General features: G+C 39.6%; 1 protein-coding gene across 4 annotated transcripts in view; it reads left to right on the top strand.

Moving 5' to 3' along the window:
* Positions 1–17,424, top strand: part of TPK1 (thiamin pyrophosphokinase 1) — a 387,814-nt gene that overhangs the window by 193,008 nt on the left and 177,382 nt on the right. For all 4 annotated transcript variants that reach the window (XM_027538741.1, XM_027538740.1, XM_027538742.1 and 1 more), the window contains exon 6: positions 783–878. In XM_027538741.1, coding sequence (XP_027394542.1) covers positions 783–878 — 96 coding nt within the window. The remainder of the gene's footprint in view (positions 1–782; positions 879–17,424) is intronic.

The following is a 17,424-nucleotide window of genomic DNA, read 5'->3' on the forward strand; positions in this document are numbered from 1 at the left end:
TCGTGCTCTGGTTATACACGCCTTTGCTTCTGTAAGACGCTGGAGGAGACGGTGTCATTCCCAAAACACTGTTTCTCGGACCATCTCAGTTCACTAGTGCCAGCAAGCTGGCACGTGCGTGGTGTTTTATAATAGATTTCAGTGCTTTCACTAGGTAAGACGTCTGCTGTAGAGGAGGCAAAGACCTTACAGATTCACGTCATTGTGTCCGAAAGGTAATCCAAGAGGCGCATTTACACAGGCACCTCTCTTCCTCCTTCTTTTTACGTGGGGAAAAAAGGTGTTGTAAAGGAATTTTATAGGACAGCTAACTTGATTTTACTTAAAATGTGGTTCATCAGTTCATCATTAGCTGGTATTTTTCTATTCATGTAAGTAAACTTAGAAAGTAGAGAAACTCAACGCTTATTAGAAGTAGTTTCATTTTCGTTTCAAGTCATTTCACTGTGAGTATATTTTATGATACTCATGCCCATGTCCTTATGTTAATCTTAAATGTTATCATAGCAGTGAGTTTTAAAGACCATTAATGTAGTATTAGCTGTACCTTTTTTGGGTAGAATGATTGTCATAATCAGATCATTATTTTAGTAGTCTAACATCATTGCTGAGAGGTCCTGTTATGTGAAATAAGAAAGATAATGATAATGATTTTCATGATCAAGGTATAACACAGGCATCATAGGATACGTGTGATGCTTTCTCTTTGCTTTTATAGCTCTTGATCTTGTTCCTCGGTCGACATCATTACTAACTTGTACCTTTTATCTTATTTAACACAGGGCTGTGAAATTATTTCAACTCCTGATCAAGACCATACTGATTTTACCAAGTGCCTTGAAGTGCTCCAAAAGAAGATAGAAGAAAAAGACCTACAGGTAAGATCGATGCCTATTTGGTGTTTATGAATCTTAAACCAAGGATGTGAAAAATCCTATTTTTACTCACCTGAAATCATTATTTGCTTTTGTGCTGATTATCTGGATTCCCTTGTCAGGTTTCTTCAGTATATGAATAAATCTGTACTTAGTTGCCAAAACATTAACATGTACACTTGAATCAGAGGTCACAGATTCTGGAACCTTCCAGTGAGTGGTGGGTCCCTAAATGTGTGAAGTGGACCTTGTGTATAGCAGTCAAAACTGACAGCTCATTCTCAGCCTAAAGGAAGTAGCTGCTCTCCATCCCAAGTTGTTTTCACCCTGCACAGCTGTGTGTGTATGTGTGTGTGTTTATATGGTATGTAGGCAAGACCAACAAATATGGCCTGGATTTGGCCATCCTTGCAAATTCTTATTTAAACAAATAAAATATTATTTACCTGTTTTAAAAATGAGAGGAATGTCTGTTACTTTGCATGCATGGACTCTTTAAGGTATTCAGTAGTGATTTTCACCTAGCATCCAAGTGTATAATCATATAATCACATCATTTAGCTAATTCACACATTTGTAATTTTTAATATTTTACAGTATTTTTGACAGTTGAAATGATATGTAAACTTTTTATAGCCTTTATCCAGTGAAGATCCACAAAATTACACCTGAAGCTTTGAAAGACAATTGACTTATTTTCCTGGGAAGGACAGGGAGATAAACTGAGATACATGATCAATGTGTCGTTTTATTAAAAAACCTTTTTTTTTTTTTTTTGGTGGCGTGTGGGACCTTAGTTCCTGGACTAGGGAACAGACTCATGCCCTTTGCAGTAGATGCACAGAGTCTTAACTGGACTGCCAGAGAAGCCCCCAACAAGTCATTTTAAAGGAAGAATACAAGGACGGCATCTCTGTACACTGGATGGTTTTCAGAGTGCAGCAGGATAGTGTTTCAGCCTTTTCGCAATAATTTGAGTGGGAAAGGATCAATTCAGACCCAGCGCAGGCAGATTTCACGTCTCCTTCCTTCATGTCTTGGCTCTGGGTAGCTCTTGCCTTCAGTCTGGTCTCCCTGACTGTCTGCAGTGGCTGCTTGTAGCAGTTTCTTTATGCCTTCACATCAGAGGGATTGAGGGGTAGGGGTATCACTTGCCACCGTCATTAGACCTCAGTCCTGAAGTCTCTCCATGAACCTATACATGGTTTCAGCACAGGATAATGAAAGTTACCTGATTATCTGGGACTGGAGTAGGGAGTGGGGTCAACCCCCGAGTCTCATACAGTCTAACTCCACGGCTGGTACACAGTGGCGGGACAGCCTTGGTGGTGGAGAGGCACCCCTAATAAAAACTTGCTCCTTTGCAGAAGTTCTGGGAGATTTATTCTAAGGTATATTTACTAAGCTGAAGGAGTCAATCCTTTTCTCCCTTTGAAGGGGAAAGCCTTTTGTAACCATTGTTAGTTGACAAGTAGCTCACTCTACAAACTCACCACAAGTAATAGAGTGAACATTTCTCATCTCTGTGGTGGCTTGAGCTGTACCAAATGTGCCACTTGCAGCAGCCAATTGCTGTAAGTGTCTGTTTGTTTAAGGAAAAGGGGAAACAGCCTACTTAGAGTTAGCAGCTTCATCCAGACATCGCTGATGTGGAATTTCTTCGAAGAAAGTTCTAAATCTTTGCAATAGTTTCGGTTTTCCTCGTGCTCCCACTGGAAGCTGGGAAGGCAGTGATGTGAATGTCGTTTATTGTGTCTAACTGATAGTATCTATATACAGTATTCAGTCACTGAATCACGAAACAAACCATCGTGTCTCAAACTCAACAAACAAAATCTAGAGAGAGCCTCAGGCTGGGAGGAGAGAGTAGAGTAATCAGGTGTTCTGATCTGTGAAACAAACTGAGCAAAATGTTGGCCGAGCCATTGGAGGCCCAGGGCAAGAGGACCTTTTGGAGGACTCCTGCGTTGAGCAGAAAGGACCACACCCTCCCTCTCCCCTGTACTTAGGCTGGAGGCTGCCAGGGAAGCGTGTGGCCCAGAGGCAGGCTGTGGTGTGTCACAAAGGGATTGCTGCTGGGCGAGGAGAGTCAGCTGCCCTCCTTACAGCTCAGTAGTGAGGTCTTTGTGGGGAGGATGGGAACAGGGCACCTCTGTGGCTGGCATGCTTTGGGTCCAGGGCATTCCCCATCCTCATGAGCCCCCCTTTCTCCTTGTTCCTAAAAGAGTCTAGATTCCCCCTTCTCCTTTGCCTTAAGATGTTTCTGTATATGTTGCTCCCTCCCACTAGAATGTCTTGAATACATTTTTATTTTCTTGCCAAAGCCATGATGGAGTCCTGACATCCTCACGGAGGACTTTTCAGAAATATTCATTGATTTATTTGCCTGCCCTGGGTCTTAGTTGTGGCATGTGGAATCTTTCATTGTGACTTGGGGGGTTTTGGCTGTGGCATGTGAGCTCTCAGCTGAGGCATGTGGGATCTAGTTCCCTGATCAGGGATGGAGCCTGGGCCCCTTGCTTTGGGAGCACAGAGTCTTAGCCATTGGACCACCAGGGGAGTCCCTCAAGGGCGTTCCCCCAGCATTGCTCTGGGTTACGCTCCGCTGCTCTACATTGCCATGCTTCCCTCTTTTCTCTGTTAAGATACTCTGAACACTTTTGATAATTGTGTTAATTATTTCTGTTTGCTAAGGCCTTTCTTCCCAGCTTGACTATGTAGCCCATGAAGCTGAGATCAGGTCTGTTTTGTTCATGATCAAATGGCAGCACTTTGCATATGAGGTGCTCAGGGAACTCACAGGAGAGCAGGAGATGATGCATTTAGGGGAGAGGCTTTTTAGAGAAGACTAAGACATAAAGAAATAGGAGTTAGATGGCAAAGGGGAGAAGATAGTGGCCAAGTATGGCAGTATACAGAAAAGGTAGCTAGCACTCCAGTGAGGCAACAGTGTGTGTTTTGAAGAATTTTAGACAGAGAACGGTGTGATGACTTTGTTGTTGGAAACATGGTTAGGTCAACTGAAAGCATAACTCACAGTGAAAACCATACAAAGTAGCTGTTGTTCACACTGAAAAAGATGTTTGTGTTAAATCTGAGGACTCTCTGTGGGCTTCCATCTGAGTTTATGTTTTACCTGGGAGTGACAACACAGTCTTTGATTTAATATAATAGTAGGAGAAAAGCAAGATTAGAAACATTAGAAAGGAAAATCATAAAAGATTTCCCTCCACACATTCTCCTACCCTCAAGTGAGAGCACCATGAGGGCTTTTACAGATTTCTTCCTAAAATACACGTGAACTATATCAGAAAATCCTTTATTCTTCCCCGGTTAATAAATCTTAGAAAATTATCAAACTTTTCTGGTTTTCCACTTATCAAATTATAAATATGAATGTGTAATCCAAATGTCTATATTTGGTGAGATCTTATTAGCATATATGTTAAAATATCAACTATAGTATAAATGAATTAAAGTAGTATTTAATATGTTGAGAGCCATACTATGTAACATATTAGAAGTTTGTAGAATTTGGATTAGGATCTGTCCTTACCCTTAAGGAGTTTACTATCTAGAACATGAGGTTAATTATAAAAAAAGATTTCCCTAAATTGCCTTATGTCTTATTTATTTACTTATTTAAAACCTGCTCCTCCTGAACTTTTATTCCTTTGTGAAAGGGTTCTGTGATACATGTGGCTTTTTAATGCTTTGCTTTTATTAGCCACATTGTTTATCTGTGGCTGAGTCATGAATAATACATTATCAGGATGCTGTCTGATATGACTGAATCTTCAAAGAGCAAATATATTTTTTGATGCTGTGATACACATTTGAGATCTAAACCCTGGAATACAAGGGAAAACATTAAAAGCTATTGCTCCAAGTTTTGAAAAATGTAAGACATACATTGTTTAGGGTAAAGCAGGAAGATATCTAAATGATAAGGCCCTAAGAATAATAGTTCTCCCAAAATGTAGGTTGGGATATTTCCTAGAATTACATGGCAATAGAATCAGTTACTTTAGTTTCTGTTATTTTAAAGAGAGTTTGTATTGGACACAATTTAGGCAGAAAACTTGATGTTGATTTCAAACTGTATAGATTTCAACTCATACCAGTTTAAAACCTCAATGCCTTTTAACCATTTATACTATGTTATTTTTTTTTCCGATAGCCATTTATTATTTTTTTTAATTTTATTTTATTTTTAACTTTACAAATTGTATTAGTTTGCCAAATATCAAATGAATCCGCCACAGGTATACCTGTGTTCCCCATCCTGAACCCTCCTCCCTCCTCATACCATCCCTCTGGGTCGTCCCAGTGCACTAGCCCCAAGCATCCAGTATCGTGCATCGAACCTGGACTGGCAACTCGTTTCATACATGATATTTTACATGTTTCAATGCCATTCTCCCAAATCTTCCCACCCTCTCCCTCTCCCACAGAGTCCATAAGACTGTTCTATACATCAGTGTCTCTTTTGCTGTCTCGTACACAGGGTTATTGTTACCATCTTTCTGAATTCCATATATATGCGTTAGTATACTGTATTGGTGTTTTTCTTTCTGGCTTACTTCACTCTGTATAATAGGCTCCAGTTTCATCCACCTCATTAGAACTGATTCAAATGTATTCTTTTTAATGGCTGAGTAATACTCCATTGTGTATATGTACCACAGCTTTCTTATCCATTCATCTGCTGATGTACATCTAGGTTGCTTCCATGTCCTGGCTATGATAAACAGTGCTGCGATGAACATTGGGGTACAGTGTGTATGCCCAGCAGTGGGATTGCTGGATCATAAGGCAGTTCTATTTCCAGTTTTTTAAGAAGTCTCCACACTGTTCTCCATAGTGGCTGTACTAGTTTGCATTCCCACCAACAGTGTAAGAGGGTTCCCTTTTCTCCACACCCTCTCCAGCATTTATTGCTTGTAGACTTTTGGATCGCAGCCACTCTGACTGGTGTGAAATGCTACCTCATAGTGGTTTTGATTTGCATTTCTCTGATAATGAGTGATGTTGAGCATCTTTTCATGTGTTTGTTAGCCATCTGTATGTCTTCTTTGGAGAAATGTCTATTTAGTTCTTTGGCCCATTTTTTGATTGGGTCATTTATTTTTCTGGAATTGAGCTGTAGGAGTTGGCTTGTATATTTTTGAGATTAGTTGTTTGTCAGTTCCTTCATTTGCTATTATTTTCTCCCATTCTGAAGGCTGCCTTTTCACCTTGCTAATAGTTTCCTTTGATGTGCAGAATCTTTTAAGTTTAGTTAGGTCCCATTTGTTTATTTTTGCTTTTATTTCCAATATTCTGGGAGGTGGGTCATAGAGGATCCTGCTGTGATGTATGTCAGAGAGTGTTTTGCCTATGTTCTCCTCTAGGAGTTTTATAGTTTCTGGTCTTATGTTTAGATCTTTAATCCATTTTGAGTTTATTTTTGTGTATGGTGTTAGAAAGTGTTCTAGTTTCATTCTTTTACAAGTGGTTGACCAGATTTCCCAGCACCACTTGTTAAAGAGATTGTCTTTAATCCATTGTATCTTCTTGCCTCCTTTGTCAAAGATAAGGTGTCCATATGTGCGTGGATTTATCTCTGGGCTTTCTGTTTTGTTCCATTGATATACTATGTTATTTTTATAAACAGTTTTTTAAATTAAATGATATAAGATGCTGAATAAATCAAGTATTACATAGTGAAAGTGAAGTCATTCAGTCATGTCTGACTCTTTGTGACCCCATGGACTGTAGCCTACCAGGCTCCTCTGTCCATGGAATTTTCCAGGTAAGAGTATTGGAGTGGGTTGCCATTTCCTTCTCCAGGGGATCTTCCTGACCCAGGGATTGAACCTGGATCTCCTGCATTGCAAGAAGACGCTTTACCATTTGAGCCACCAGGGAAGCCCTAAGTATTACATAAATAAGAGCAAATTCCTGAATTTTATATACACAGAGACTAGTATTAGTGACTAACTTAAATATCCATAAAAACTGTGGAGATAATCATGAACCAAAGAGGATAGAGTAGAAAGACCCTGAGCTTACTTCCTCTCTGGGGCACATCAAAATATACAACTCTTTACAGAGCAACTATCAGTGACAAGCACTGAAGCCTACCAGAAAAGATCTATAGAAAGAAAACATAACAAGACAGGTAGGAGGGGCGGAGTCTGGTATGTCAAAACTCATACCCCCAGGTGGGCGACCTGTAAACAGGAGATTAATTACAGTTAATAGAGGTTTTCCCCAGAGAGCAAGGGTTGTGAACCCGGCATCAGGCTCCCCATCATGGGGGTCCTGTGTCTGGAAGATGAGCCCCCAGGATTTGTGGCTTCAAAGGCCAATGGGGCTTACTTTTCAGAGACCAAGAGGGCTGTGGGGAGATAGTCTATTTTTAAAGGGATCCAGGAGAGAACTAGTCATTTGAAAGGTGCCTGAATCACACCTGCTGATATTGGAGAGTTTTAAAGTATTTTTATCTGCTAAATGTCAGTATTGGACATGATTATTTTGTAATGGACTAATTTTTTTTTTAATGTTCATATGAAATAACTGTTGCTGCTTATCAGATTTAAGACTAACTATATCTGATTGGCTAACTTATTATATCTGAATGGTTCAGATGGTAAAGAATCCGCCTGCAATGCAGGAGACCTCATTCCTTGCTAGGTTGGGAAGATACCCTGGAGAATGGAATGGCAACCTGGAGAATTCCATGGACATAGGAGGCTGGTCCATTTTTTCCCATCACTTCATGGCAAATAGATGGCAAAACAATGGCAACAGTGACAGACTTTATTTTGAGGGGGTTCCAAAATCACTGCAGATGATGACTGCAGCCATGAAATTAAAAGATGCTTGCTCCTTAGAAGAAAAGCTATGACCAACCTAGATAGCATATTAAAAAGCAGAGACATTACTTAGCCGACAAAAGTCTATCTAGTCAAAGCTATGGTTTTTCCTGTAGTCATGTATGGATGTGAGAGTTGGACTATAAAGAAAGCTAAGCACTGAAGAATTGATGCTTTTGAACTGTGGTGTTGATAAGACTCTTGAGAGTCCCCTGGACTGCAAGGAGATCCAAGTGTCCATCCTAAAGGAAATCAGTCCTGAATATTCATTGGAAGGACTGATGTTGAAGATGAAATTCCAGTTCTTTGGCTACCTGATGTGAAGAACTGACTCACTGGAAAAGACCCTGGTGCTGGGAAAGATTGAAGGCAGGAAGAGAAGGTGACCACAAAGGATTAGATGGTTGGATGACATCACTGACTCAATGGACCTGAGTTTAAGCAAGCTCCGGGAGTTGGTGATGGACAGGGAGGCCTGGCATGCTGCAGTCCATGGGGTCTCAAAGAGTCGTACATGACTGAGTAACTAAGCTGATCTGAGGAGACTGGTGGCCTGCAGTCCATGGGGTTTCAAAGAATTGGACTCAACTGAGTGATTGACTCTTTCTATCTGATTGGACTAATTACTTTTTCAATATGATAAGATATGTACAGGAAGATAGTTGTATGATAGTCCTCTGAGAAGTATTTTCCAAGGTAATGTGATGTTTTCAGTAAAGTCCACTCTAATGAGCTGATATCTTTGTCACGATTTCAGTCTTATCTGGAGCAAAACAATAAACCTGTTGTGTGTGTAAATATCTTCTAGAGAGGAATAAATACTGTGTTTACATTAGAGAAATCTAGTCAATGCCACCTTAAAGTATCATAGTAAATATCATCATTGATAATTCAGGGCAGAGTAGATAAGAGAGACCTGAAAGCTAAATGCAGTGGGGTGAAATGTGAATAAAGTCCAGAGTATCGTTAATCGTGGTGCCCAGTGTCAGTTTTAGTTGTGACAGATGTGGCGTGTTTGTATAAGATGTTAGCACATCATTGACCAGGAGACTTTTGCAGAAACTAATACCTGTGGCTAGCAATTTGTTATGTGAGTGTATACTAAAATACCTCAAGTTGCAAAAGGTATTTTAATATGTGTCTGGTCAGTGAGTTAACATCAGTGGGAACTGGTGATTGGTATTGCTGCCTGAACTATCTTCACGACTTTTTCCCAAATCTCAAATTATTTTGAAGTAAAATGTTTATTCAAAACATATTTCAGTGTCTTCAAGATGCTATAACCAGAGAATGGTGTTATCTTCCTATGCCATGTCTTTTAGTAAAATAGAACAGAAAGGCATGAAGTTCAATCAAAATAACTTTCTGTGGACTCTTTCAACTTTAAAGTGTTTGCTCAGAAAGTTTCAAGTCATGTCTGCTGCCCGTTTAGGCAGTTATTGGACATGAAAACCATGCCTGCTTGAAAATCTTAGCTAGAAATTGGTGTGTTTAAACTACGTGACAACCCAGATCCTCTCAACCATTGCTGTTTTCCCAAGAGACCAGAGTACGTTAAGACTCAATCAAAGATGTGATTTTATCAGGATTGACTCCCTAAGGAGTAACCCTGTTTGTCCCTGTGTTCCCTCCCGACCCATCAGAGTCCCGTGGTCTTCATCACCACCTGCGTTTTCTCCCCGGCTCTTCTTATATTGATATTTTGTCACACCTGCCTTTTACTTCTATCTTGTTTCCCTGGGCTTCAGTTATCATTCTGTGCCATTAACGCTCTAACTTATGTCTCTAATCCTGAACTTCAAAGCCCTATTTCTAACCACTAACTGGAAGGCCAGAGGAACTTCATTTCAGTGTAAACCAAAATTCATCATCTTTCTCACAAAATCTCATTTTCTCTTTCTTTATTTTCTGTCTCATTCAATGGCACTGCCATCCATCCACCTGGCAGAAACCTGAGAGTAACCTTATATTTTACTATCCTTTTACCATCCCTCAATGGCTAGTTGCAGTTGCTATAATCCTGCAGATATCTCCTGTGCCCACTTTATTCCTTCCGGTCTTACTGCTGCTGTCTTAGTTCAGACCTTTATCATTTCTTACCTGGCTTATTTGACTAGTCTTCCTGTTTGCCCCATTCACTCCATTCCCTTACTAAAATTTATAGCCTCTATTTTAAATGGATATCTGCTTTAAATCTTTTCTCCTAGTTACTTATTCAGTAAATACTTGTTCAATGAATAAATTTATTTCCAGTAACATTAAGGCAGATTCCAAAGGACACCCTGGCAAACCTTAGCTGGCATGTATCCTCTGAAAGAATCTTTTCAGTAACAGTTCCTACTAATTCTTCTATGACACGTGTCCAGATTCTTTACACTGCTTGTTATCTGTACCGGTTTTAAGTATTAAATATGTTTATTATGAAAAGTATTGGCCTCCAACACATTGTAATTAAAGGTTATCTTTGATGCTTGGGGTAGGCTGACTTTCTTTCCACTGCATGACTGGTTCTTTAAGACTCAACTCTCTCATCTGTAAAGTCAGAATAATAATCTGCACATACCAGGGAGTTATGAGGCAAAGCACTTACTGCAATGTCAGCCACATATAAAGCCCTTCATAAAAATATAACAGCAGCAGTGGTGGTATTAAAGTCATGTATTGTTGTGCACCTTACTTAGCTCTTGAGATCTTTTATCACTTCAGTTCAGTCGCTCAGTCGTGTCCGACTCTTTGCTTTTGTAATATTTTATATAATAGGGTATATTTTATGTAATATATTTATATTTATCAGTTCAGTTCAGTTCAGTCGCTCAGTCGTGTCCAACTCTCTGCGACCCCATAAATCGCAGCACACCAGCCCTCCCTGTCCATCACCAACTCCCGGAGTTCACCCAGACTCACGTCCATCAAGTCAGTGATGCCATCCAGCCATCTCATCCTCTGTCGTCCCCTTCTCCTCCTGTCCCCAATCCCTCCCAGCATCAGGGTCTTTTCCAATGAGTCAACTCTTCGCATAAGGTGGCCAAAGTACTGGAGTTTCAGCTTTAGCATCAGTCCTTCCAAAGAAATCCCAGGGCTGATCTCCTTCAGAACAGACTGGTTGGATCTCCTTGCAGTCCAAGGGACTCTCAAGAGTCTTCTCCAACACCACAGTTCAAAAGCATCAATTCTTCGGTGCTCAGCCTTCTTCACAGTCCAACTCTCACATCCATACATGACCACAGGAAAAACCATAGCCTTGACTAGATGAACCTTTGTTGGCAAAGTAATGTCTCTGCTTTTGAATATGCTATCTAGGTTGGTTATAACTTTCCTTCCAAGGAGTAAGCATCTTTTAATTTCATGGCTGCAGTCACCATCTGCAGTGATTTTGGAGCCCAGAAAAATAAAGTCTGACACTGTTTCCACTATTTCCCCATCTGTTTCCCATGAAGTGGTGGGACCAGATGCCATGATCTTCATTTTCTGAATGTTGAGCTTTAAGCCAACTTTTTCACTCTCCACTTTCACTTTCATCAAGAGGGTTTTTAGTTCCTCTTCACTTTCTGCTATAAGGGTGGTGTCATCTGCATGTCTGAGGTTATTGATATTTCTCCCGGCAATCTTGATTCCAGCTTGTGTTTCTTCCAGTCCAGCATTTCTCATGATGTACTCTGCATATAAGTTAAATAAGCAGGGTAACAATATACAGCCTTGACATATTCCTTTTCTTAGAATAAAAATATAAATTTTTTATGTAAATGAAATATAAAATTCTCTAAAATATATTTTATAAATATTTAATTTTGTAAAATATAGTTTATATGTAGTAGTTATATATGGGGCTTCCCAGGTGGCTCAGTGGTCAAGAATCTGCCTGCCAGTGTAGGGCAGACATGGGTTTGATCCCTGGATTGGGAAAATCCCTGGAGAAGGAAATGGCAACCCACTCCAGTATTCTTGCCTGGAAAATCCCATGGACAGAGGAGCCTGGTGGTCCGTGTGTTCACAAAGAGTTGGACATGACTGAAGCAAAGGAGTATGCATGCATGCACATAGTTATATATAATGATGTTTATCTTATAAAATATATACTTTAATCTATTTTATAAAAATTAGTATACATATAAATAAGATATCTTTTGTAGAATATGTACATGGTTAATCTTTTGATTTTATAATAAGTTTCATGGAGCAATGTGATATTAAATTTAGATAATGTTTGTAGCAATCAAACTAATTAAGTTTTAGCTCTGGTTCATGGACTCATCATTTTCTTGTTTTTTTTTTTTCAAATGAAAGTTTTTTTTTCTTTATTGAGGTGTGACATTATGTTTCATGTGTACAACATAATGATTTGATATTTGTATGAATTGTGAAATCATCACAGTAAGTCTAGCTAACATCCTAGCATTGTTTCTTTAGGACATACTCTAATTTTATGAGATTTCTTGTACTATAAGACACGTGAATGAAACAGAGGGCTCCTCACAGGTTTCTGTGTTTTCTAGGGGAAGATTTCAGTCTTCCGTATTCCTGGGGAACCAGTGAGAATGGGGTCTGTCTGTTTAGTGGTGGAATCCACCAGCAGGACGATCGCACAGCTCCGCTAATCACCCTTGGCCTCATGCCTCGATGGAGAGAGAAGAGGGCTGGTGTGCTCTGGCTTCTGCCAGCTTGCATGTGCTTTGTGCTCACTGTGCGGTCACTAAGGGGCGTATTACCCAACATATGTCAAAAGTTGGCTTCAGAGTTCCAACGGTAGACTTTCTTCCCTTAGATGTACTATGGAAGCTCCTGGGATCTTCTGCTAATAAGCTTAACGTACTTGCATGTAGTACCTATATCCAGGTCAGTATGCTATGATTTGGTGACCAAACCAATGGCCTAAAATAGTCTCCATTCTAATAAGGGAAACAGATAGATGCGTCACCATATACTAATTCAGACTGTCATAGTTGCTGTGGCTTGCCTCTTCAGGATAGTTCCAGCTTTTTAAAAAGCAGATTTGTTTTGTATAGAACTCTTCTCTAGTTCACCTGTTACTTATTTAATTTTTATTTGTTTATTTACTTGAAACCTAGACAATATTTTTAAAAGTATAGAGACATTAGTTTGCTGACAAAGATTCATATCATCAAAGCTATGGTTTGTCCAGTAGTCATGTACAGATGTGAGAGTTGGGCCATAAAGAAAGTTGACCATTGAAGAACTGACACTTTTGATCTGTGGTACTGGAGAAGACTCTTGAGAGTCCCTTGGACAGCAAGGAGATCAAACCAGTCTATCCTAAAGGAAATCAGTCCTGAATATTCATTGGAAGAACTGATGATGAAGCTCCAATACTTTGGCCACCTGATGCGAAGAGCCGATTCATTGAAAAAGACCGTGATACTGGGAAAGACTGAGTGCAGGAAGATAAGAGGGTGACAGACATTATGATGGTTGGATGATATCATTGACTCAAGGGACATGAGTTTGAGCAGAGTTCGGGTGATGATGAAGGACACGGAAGTCTGGCGTGCTGCAGTTCGTGAGGTCCAAAGAGTTGGACATGGTTTAACGACTGAACAACAACAACAATTCATTTGTTTGGTTGTGCTGGATCTTCCTTGCTGTGTGCGGGTTTTTTCTCGTTGTGGAGAGTGGGGGCTACTCTATTTGTGGTGCATGGGCTTCTCATTGTGGTGGGTTCTCTTATTGCAGAGCATAGGCTCTAGGTGCGTGGGCTTTGGTAGTTGCAGCTTCCAGCTCTGGAGCACAGGCTCAGTGGTTATGGCAAATGGGTTTAGTTGCTCTGCGGCATGTGGGATCTTCCTAGAGCACAGATTGAGCCTGTGTCCTCTGCTTTGGCAGGCGGACTCTCAATCACTGGACCACCAGGGAAGTCCCTTTGCTTCACCTTTAAATTTACATTTGAGAAAATGGAATAAGAAGAATTTTTTTCTAATGAAATTATACCTCATACCGATGAACCCTGATATGATCACCCAATTTAAATAGTTTCCATCTGCCCTCCCCCCCATCCCTCCTCTTCTTCCATCTCCAGATTCACCAGCCCTTTCCCCTTTGCTGCTGAATTTCTGCATTCCACCTGTCACCATCAGACGTGTTTAGAATAGTTGTTTCTGTATTCACTGGCTGGAATGTGAAGTTTGTGTGGGCAGGGAATTGCGCTTGTTTGTTCTCTGATGTATTCCAAACATGTAAAGCATTTCCTGGCCGTCCATAAATATTCATCAAATGAATATATACTTACATGTAAGAACACCCTTTATATCAAATGTTGGTAAACTTTAATAATCTGCTTTGACATTAACAAAACTTATTCTCCTGCCCTAGCTCTTGTTCCTTTGTAATCGAACACACTTTTATTTTGGCCAGTACTTGGAGATATCCACTGTTATTTGGTCATACACACACATCCATCTTTTCTCTCCACTGTATGGGGCAGGGAAAGGGGATGTGTGTTACGTGTTTTTAAAAACAGTACACATGGTATCTTCTTTTCATTTCATTAATTGATATTTTACTTCTGGGACCTGTTTATTTTTCTAAGCTTAAGTTTCTTGAGAAAGCTGAGAGCTGACAAATGAGAATACATAGAAATTGTTTCATAAGCCATTGCCATTGTGAACTTGACAAGGATAAATCTTGCCAAATTCCTTGAATTGATACCGAAAGCAATACAGTACAGTTTCAACATCAGTTCTATAGCTAAGGCATTGTAAGACTCTCATAACACGTTTTTCTACCTTTGTTCCTGTGCTTATCTACCCCAAAGGGATGTTGTAAGCTTAATTGGTAATTTTTGTGAAGTTCTAAAAAGCAACATGTCTCACACACACACACACACACATAAATGCACATTCTACTATACATCAGTATGCCTATACAGACCCCCTTTTAATTTTTCCTGTATTACCAGAATTGCTATCTTTGTCAAGTGACAAACTACTTACATGTTCAGGTTCTGGAACAAATGAGGTGCAAGCTAAGTATCGGGAGGAAGGAAGGAGAAGAAAAATTTCTGTGCATTGTGTGAATTAGCAGGCTGTTTCCTAGATCATTTTGGGAAAGCCTTCAAAAGAGAAATTCACATCTCTGTTTTTTCCTCCTTCTTAGAGACCAGCAATCTTTTTTATAGTGCTGTGCAACAAGAGAAAATAGATATTCCGCATGCTTTGGAGTGACTCAGGAGATGCTGCGATGGATATAAAAAGCTAACTGCCCTCAAGGCTGTGGCAGCCTAATTCATCCCTGCCAGAGGAAAGGCGTGTTTTTATGGGCCCCGGGACAAGGGTTAAGTTTATCTGCTTACCAGGACTCTCAGCTGGATGACTCAGTTACCAGATAAAATTTCTTATTAACGCAGAGAATTGCGCATATGGTTGGTGTGGTGCTCCTTTGCAGGAGAACACTGACCTAATGTGAAAAGGACTAGTTTATTTACAGTTACTGCATCGTGGAGACACAGAAACTACAGATGGAGGAGGAAACTGTATCTTATGTTAATCTTCTGGAAGATTCATGTACTTAGAATAGCATGAAATTGCTTAGTAGATTATAAAATTTCTTCTTTTTCTATGTACCTGTTTTCCAGATATATCATATGTAGTAGTGCTTACCTCATAATTACGATTGTCCACAATGATAGTATCTACATTTTTTAAGCAATAAATTCATTTATTTGAGGCTACAGACTAAACATATAGAGTTTGTCTTGGTTTAACAGCAAAAGATTATTTCAAATTTTAGTAAACAAATTTTTATTTCTAACTTTATGCTAGGGCTAAGATGAAAAAAGACAACAGTGGGAGTGGAGAACAGGGTATTGAGGAGATAATAGGGAATGATTGAGAGGAAGCAGTAGGCAGTGCCCCAGAACCGTAGTTTAGCCTTTCATCTAAGCAACTGAAGATTGCCTGCCCAACAGAAGAATAACTTGTTTCATGTTAGATTTTTTAAATATTAGGGTAAATATTTACAATAGGCTACTTAAAAACCCTGCAACATTCATGTTTAAGAAATGATGTGCTATAGTTTAAGTCATGGATGCAGAACTGAAATGACGTTAACTGCATGTCACAGGGATATGCACATCAGATTGATTTCGGTGGTAGTTTAGTGAGTAATCAGAAGAGATATATACATAGTAATACCTTCTTTGTTTTAGGTGATGAGCCTAGTTATCCCGGAAAGTTCCATTTAAATCAGAGCAGGTGGAATCCCGTAGCATTCACTCTCTATTCACTCTCTTTGTAGCTAGAAGTGGAAAATGTCTTTGTTTCCATGACTGTCTCTTTTCCCAGAAGTTCTGCTTAGCATTCCATGGCCAGCATGCTGGTCCTTAACAGATAGATGGCATAGAAATAAGATAATATCAGCATCTCTTCTGGGTCCACTAGGAGCCTTACCCTCTCAATATGTATGTGACTGTGTGTACTTCGCAGTATCAACAGCTGTGTCAAAATAGTTGAAGCACAGTAGAAATAAGACTATCTGAATTCAGAGTTCACTGATTACATTTTAATTCTAATTCTTCATCCAGGCTCCTCCATCCATGGGATTTGCCAGGCAAGAGTACTGGAGTGGGGTGCCATCGCCTTCTCCGACTAGAGATTTTAGTTGACTATAAAATTGACCCTATAGATTTTTGATTTTTTTCAAAACATCTGTATAAATGAAGGAAATTATTTCAGAAAGAGGAAGTTATCATTAAACAAATATTTTCTCCCTGATGGCATTTGGTTTACTATGATGCTTATGGAGATGGAATACAGTTAGCAAAATAGCAAGTGACCTCGCTTAAAACTAAACGTAAACCTGGGGATGATGAGGTGATCAGCTATTTTGTATACATGTATTAGCTGAAGGAAACTTACTACATTGCAAGAAGTAAGCTTTAAGTAATTAATGTCAACGCAGTAACAGTTTTAACATTTTCATTTGGCATTATAAAATGGTCCAATGCATAATCTAGAAACCAGAGTGTTAATGACCAAGTGCAAAATTTGCAATCAAAATGTCTCTATTCTCCCAGAAGGTGGGAAGGGGGTAATTAGCATAAACTATTTATATTGCACCAGATTGCAAAATCTAAGGATTGCACTGCAGCAAGCCTGATAGCCACCTATTATTAACTGGTCAATAAAAAATGAAGAGCATTTTATGCCACTAAACTTTGGGAAAATAATGCACCCGAAGTGCTACAAATAGCCGAACCTAATCCATCCAGACATGGGAGCCATGAGTTTCATTTATCATTTTAGACAAGAATATGCAGCTAAGACTTGTTTTATGGCTGAAGCAAAAGCAAGAAATATTGTTTGTAGTATAGAAAGCAAATCATCATGACGCAAGATAGGATAATAGCTTTTAAAACTAATCACAAGTACAGAAATACTAATCTTCTGGGAACAGAGCAGAGGTTTTGAAAATTGTTTTCAGCTTGCCCAGTGGTGGGAATGGAAGGGGATGAGAGAAAGAGGATGTGGGTTCCACGTTCTGGTGCCTCATAACCACGTTCCAACGAGTGGGAAGAATGACTGCTTGGCGCTCTCTCAATGCTCAGCTTTAGTAGGACATCGTGTATGTTATAGAATTTTTGGCCAGGGTGAAAATATCTGGTGCTTTTTCAGTAGGGTGGGCAGGAAAGCAGATGTGAATTTTTTCATTCATCTACCAAGCAGTCAATTAACTTCAAT

Source organism: Bos indicus x Bos taurus, chromosome 4, assembly GCF_003369695.1.
Source record: "Bos indicus x Bos taurus breed Angus x Brahman F1 hybrid chromosome 4, Bos_hybrid_MaternalHap_v2.0, whole genome shotgun sequence".
In the NCBI taxonomy this organism is placed as follows: Eukaryota; Metazoa; Chordata; class Mammalia; order Artiodactyla; family Bovidae; genus Bos; species Bos indicus x Bos taurus.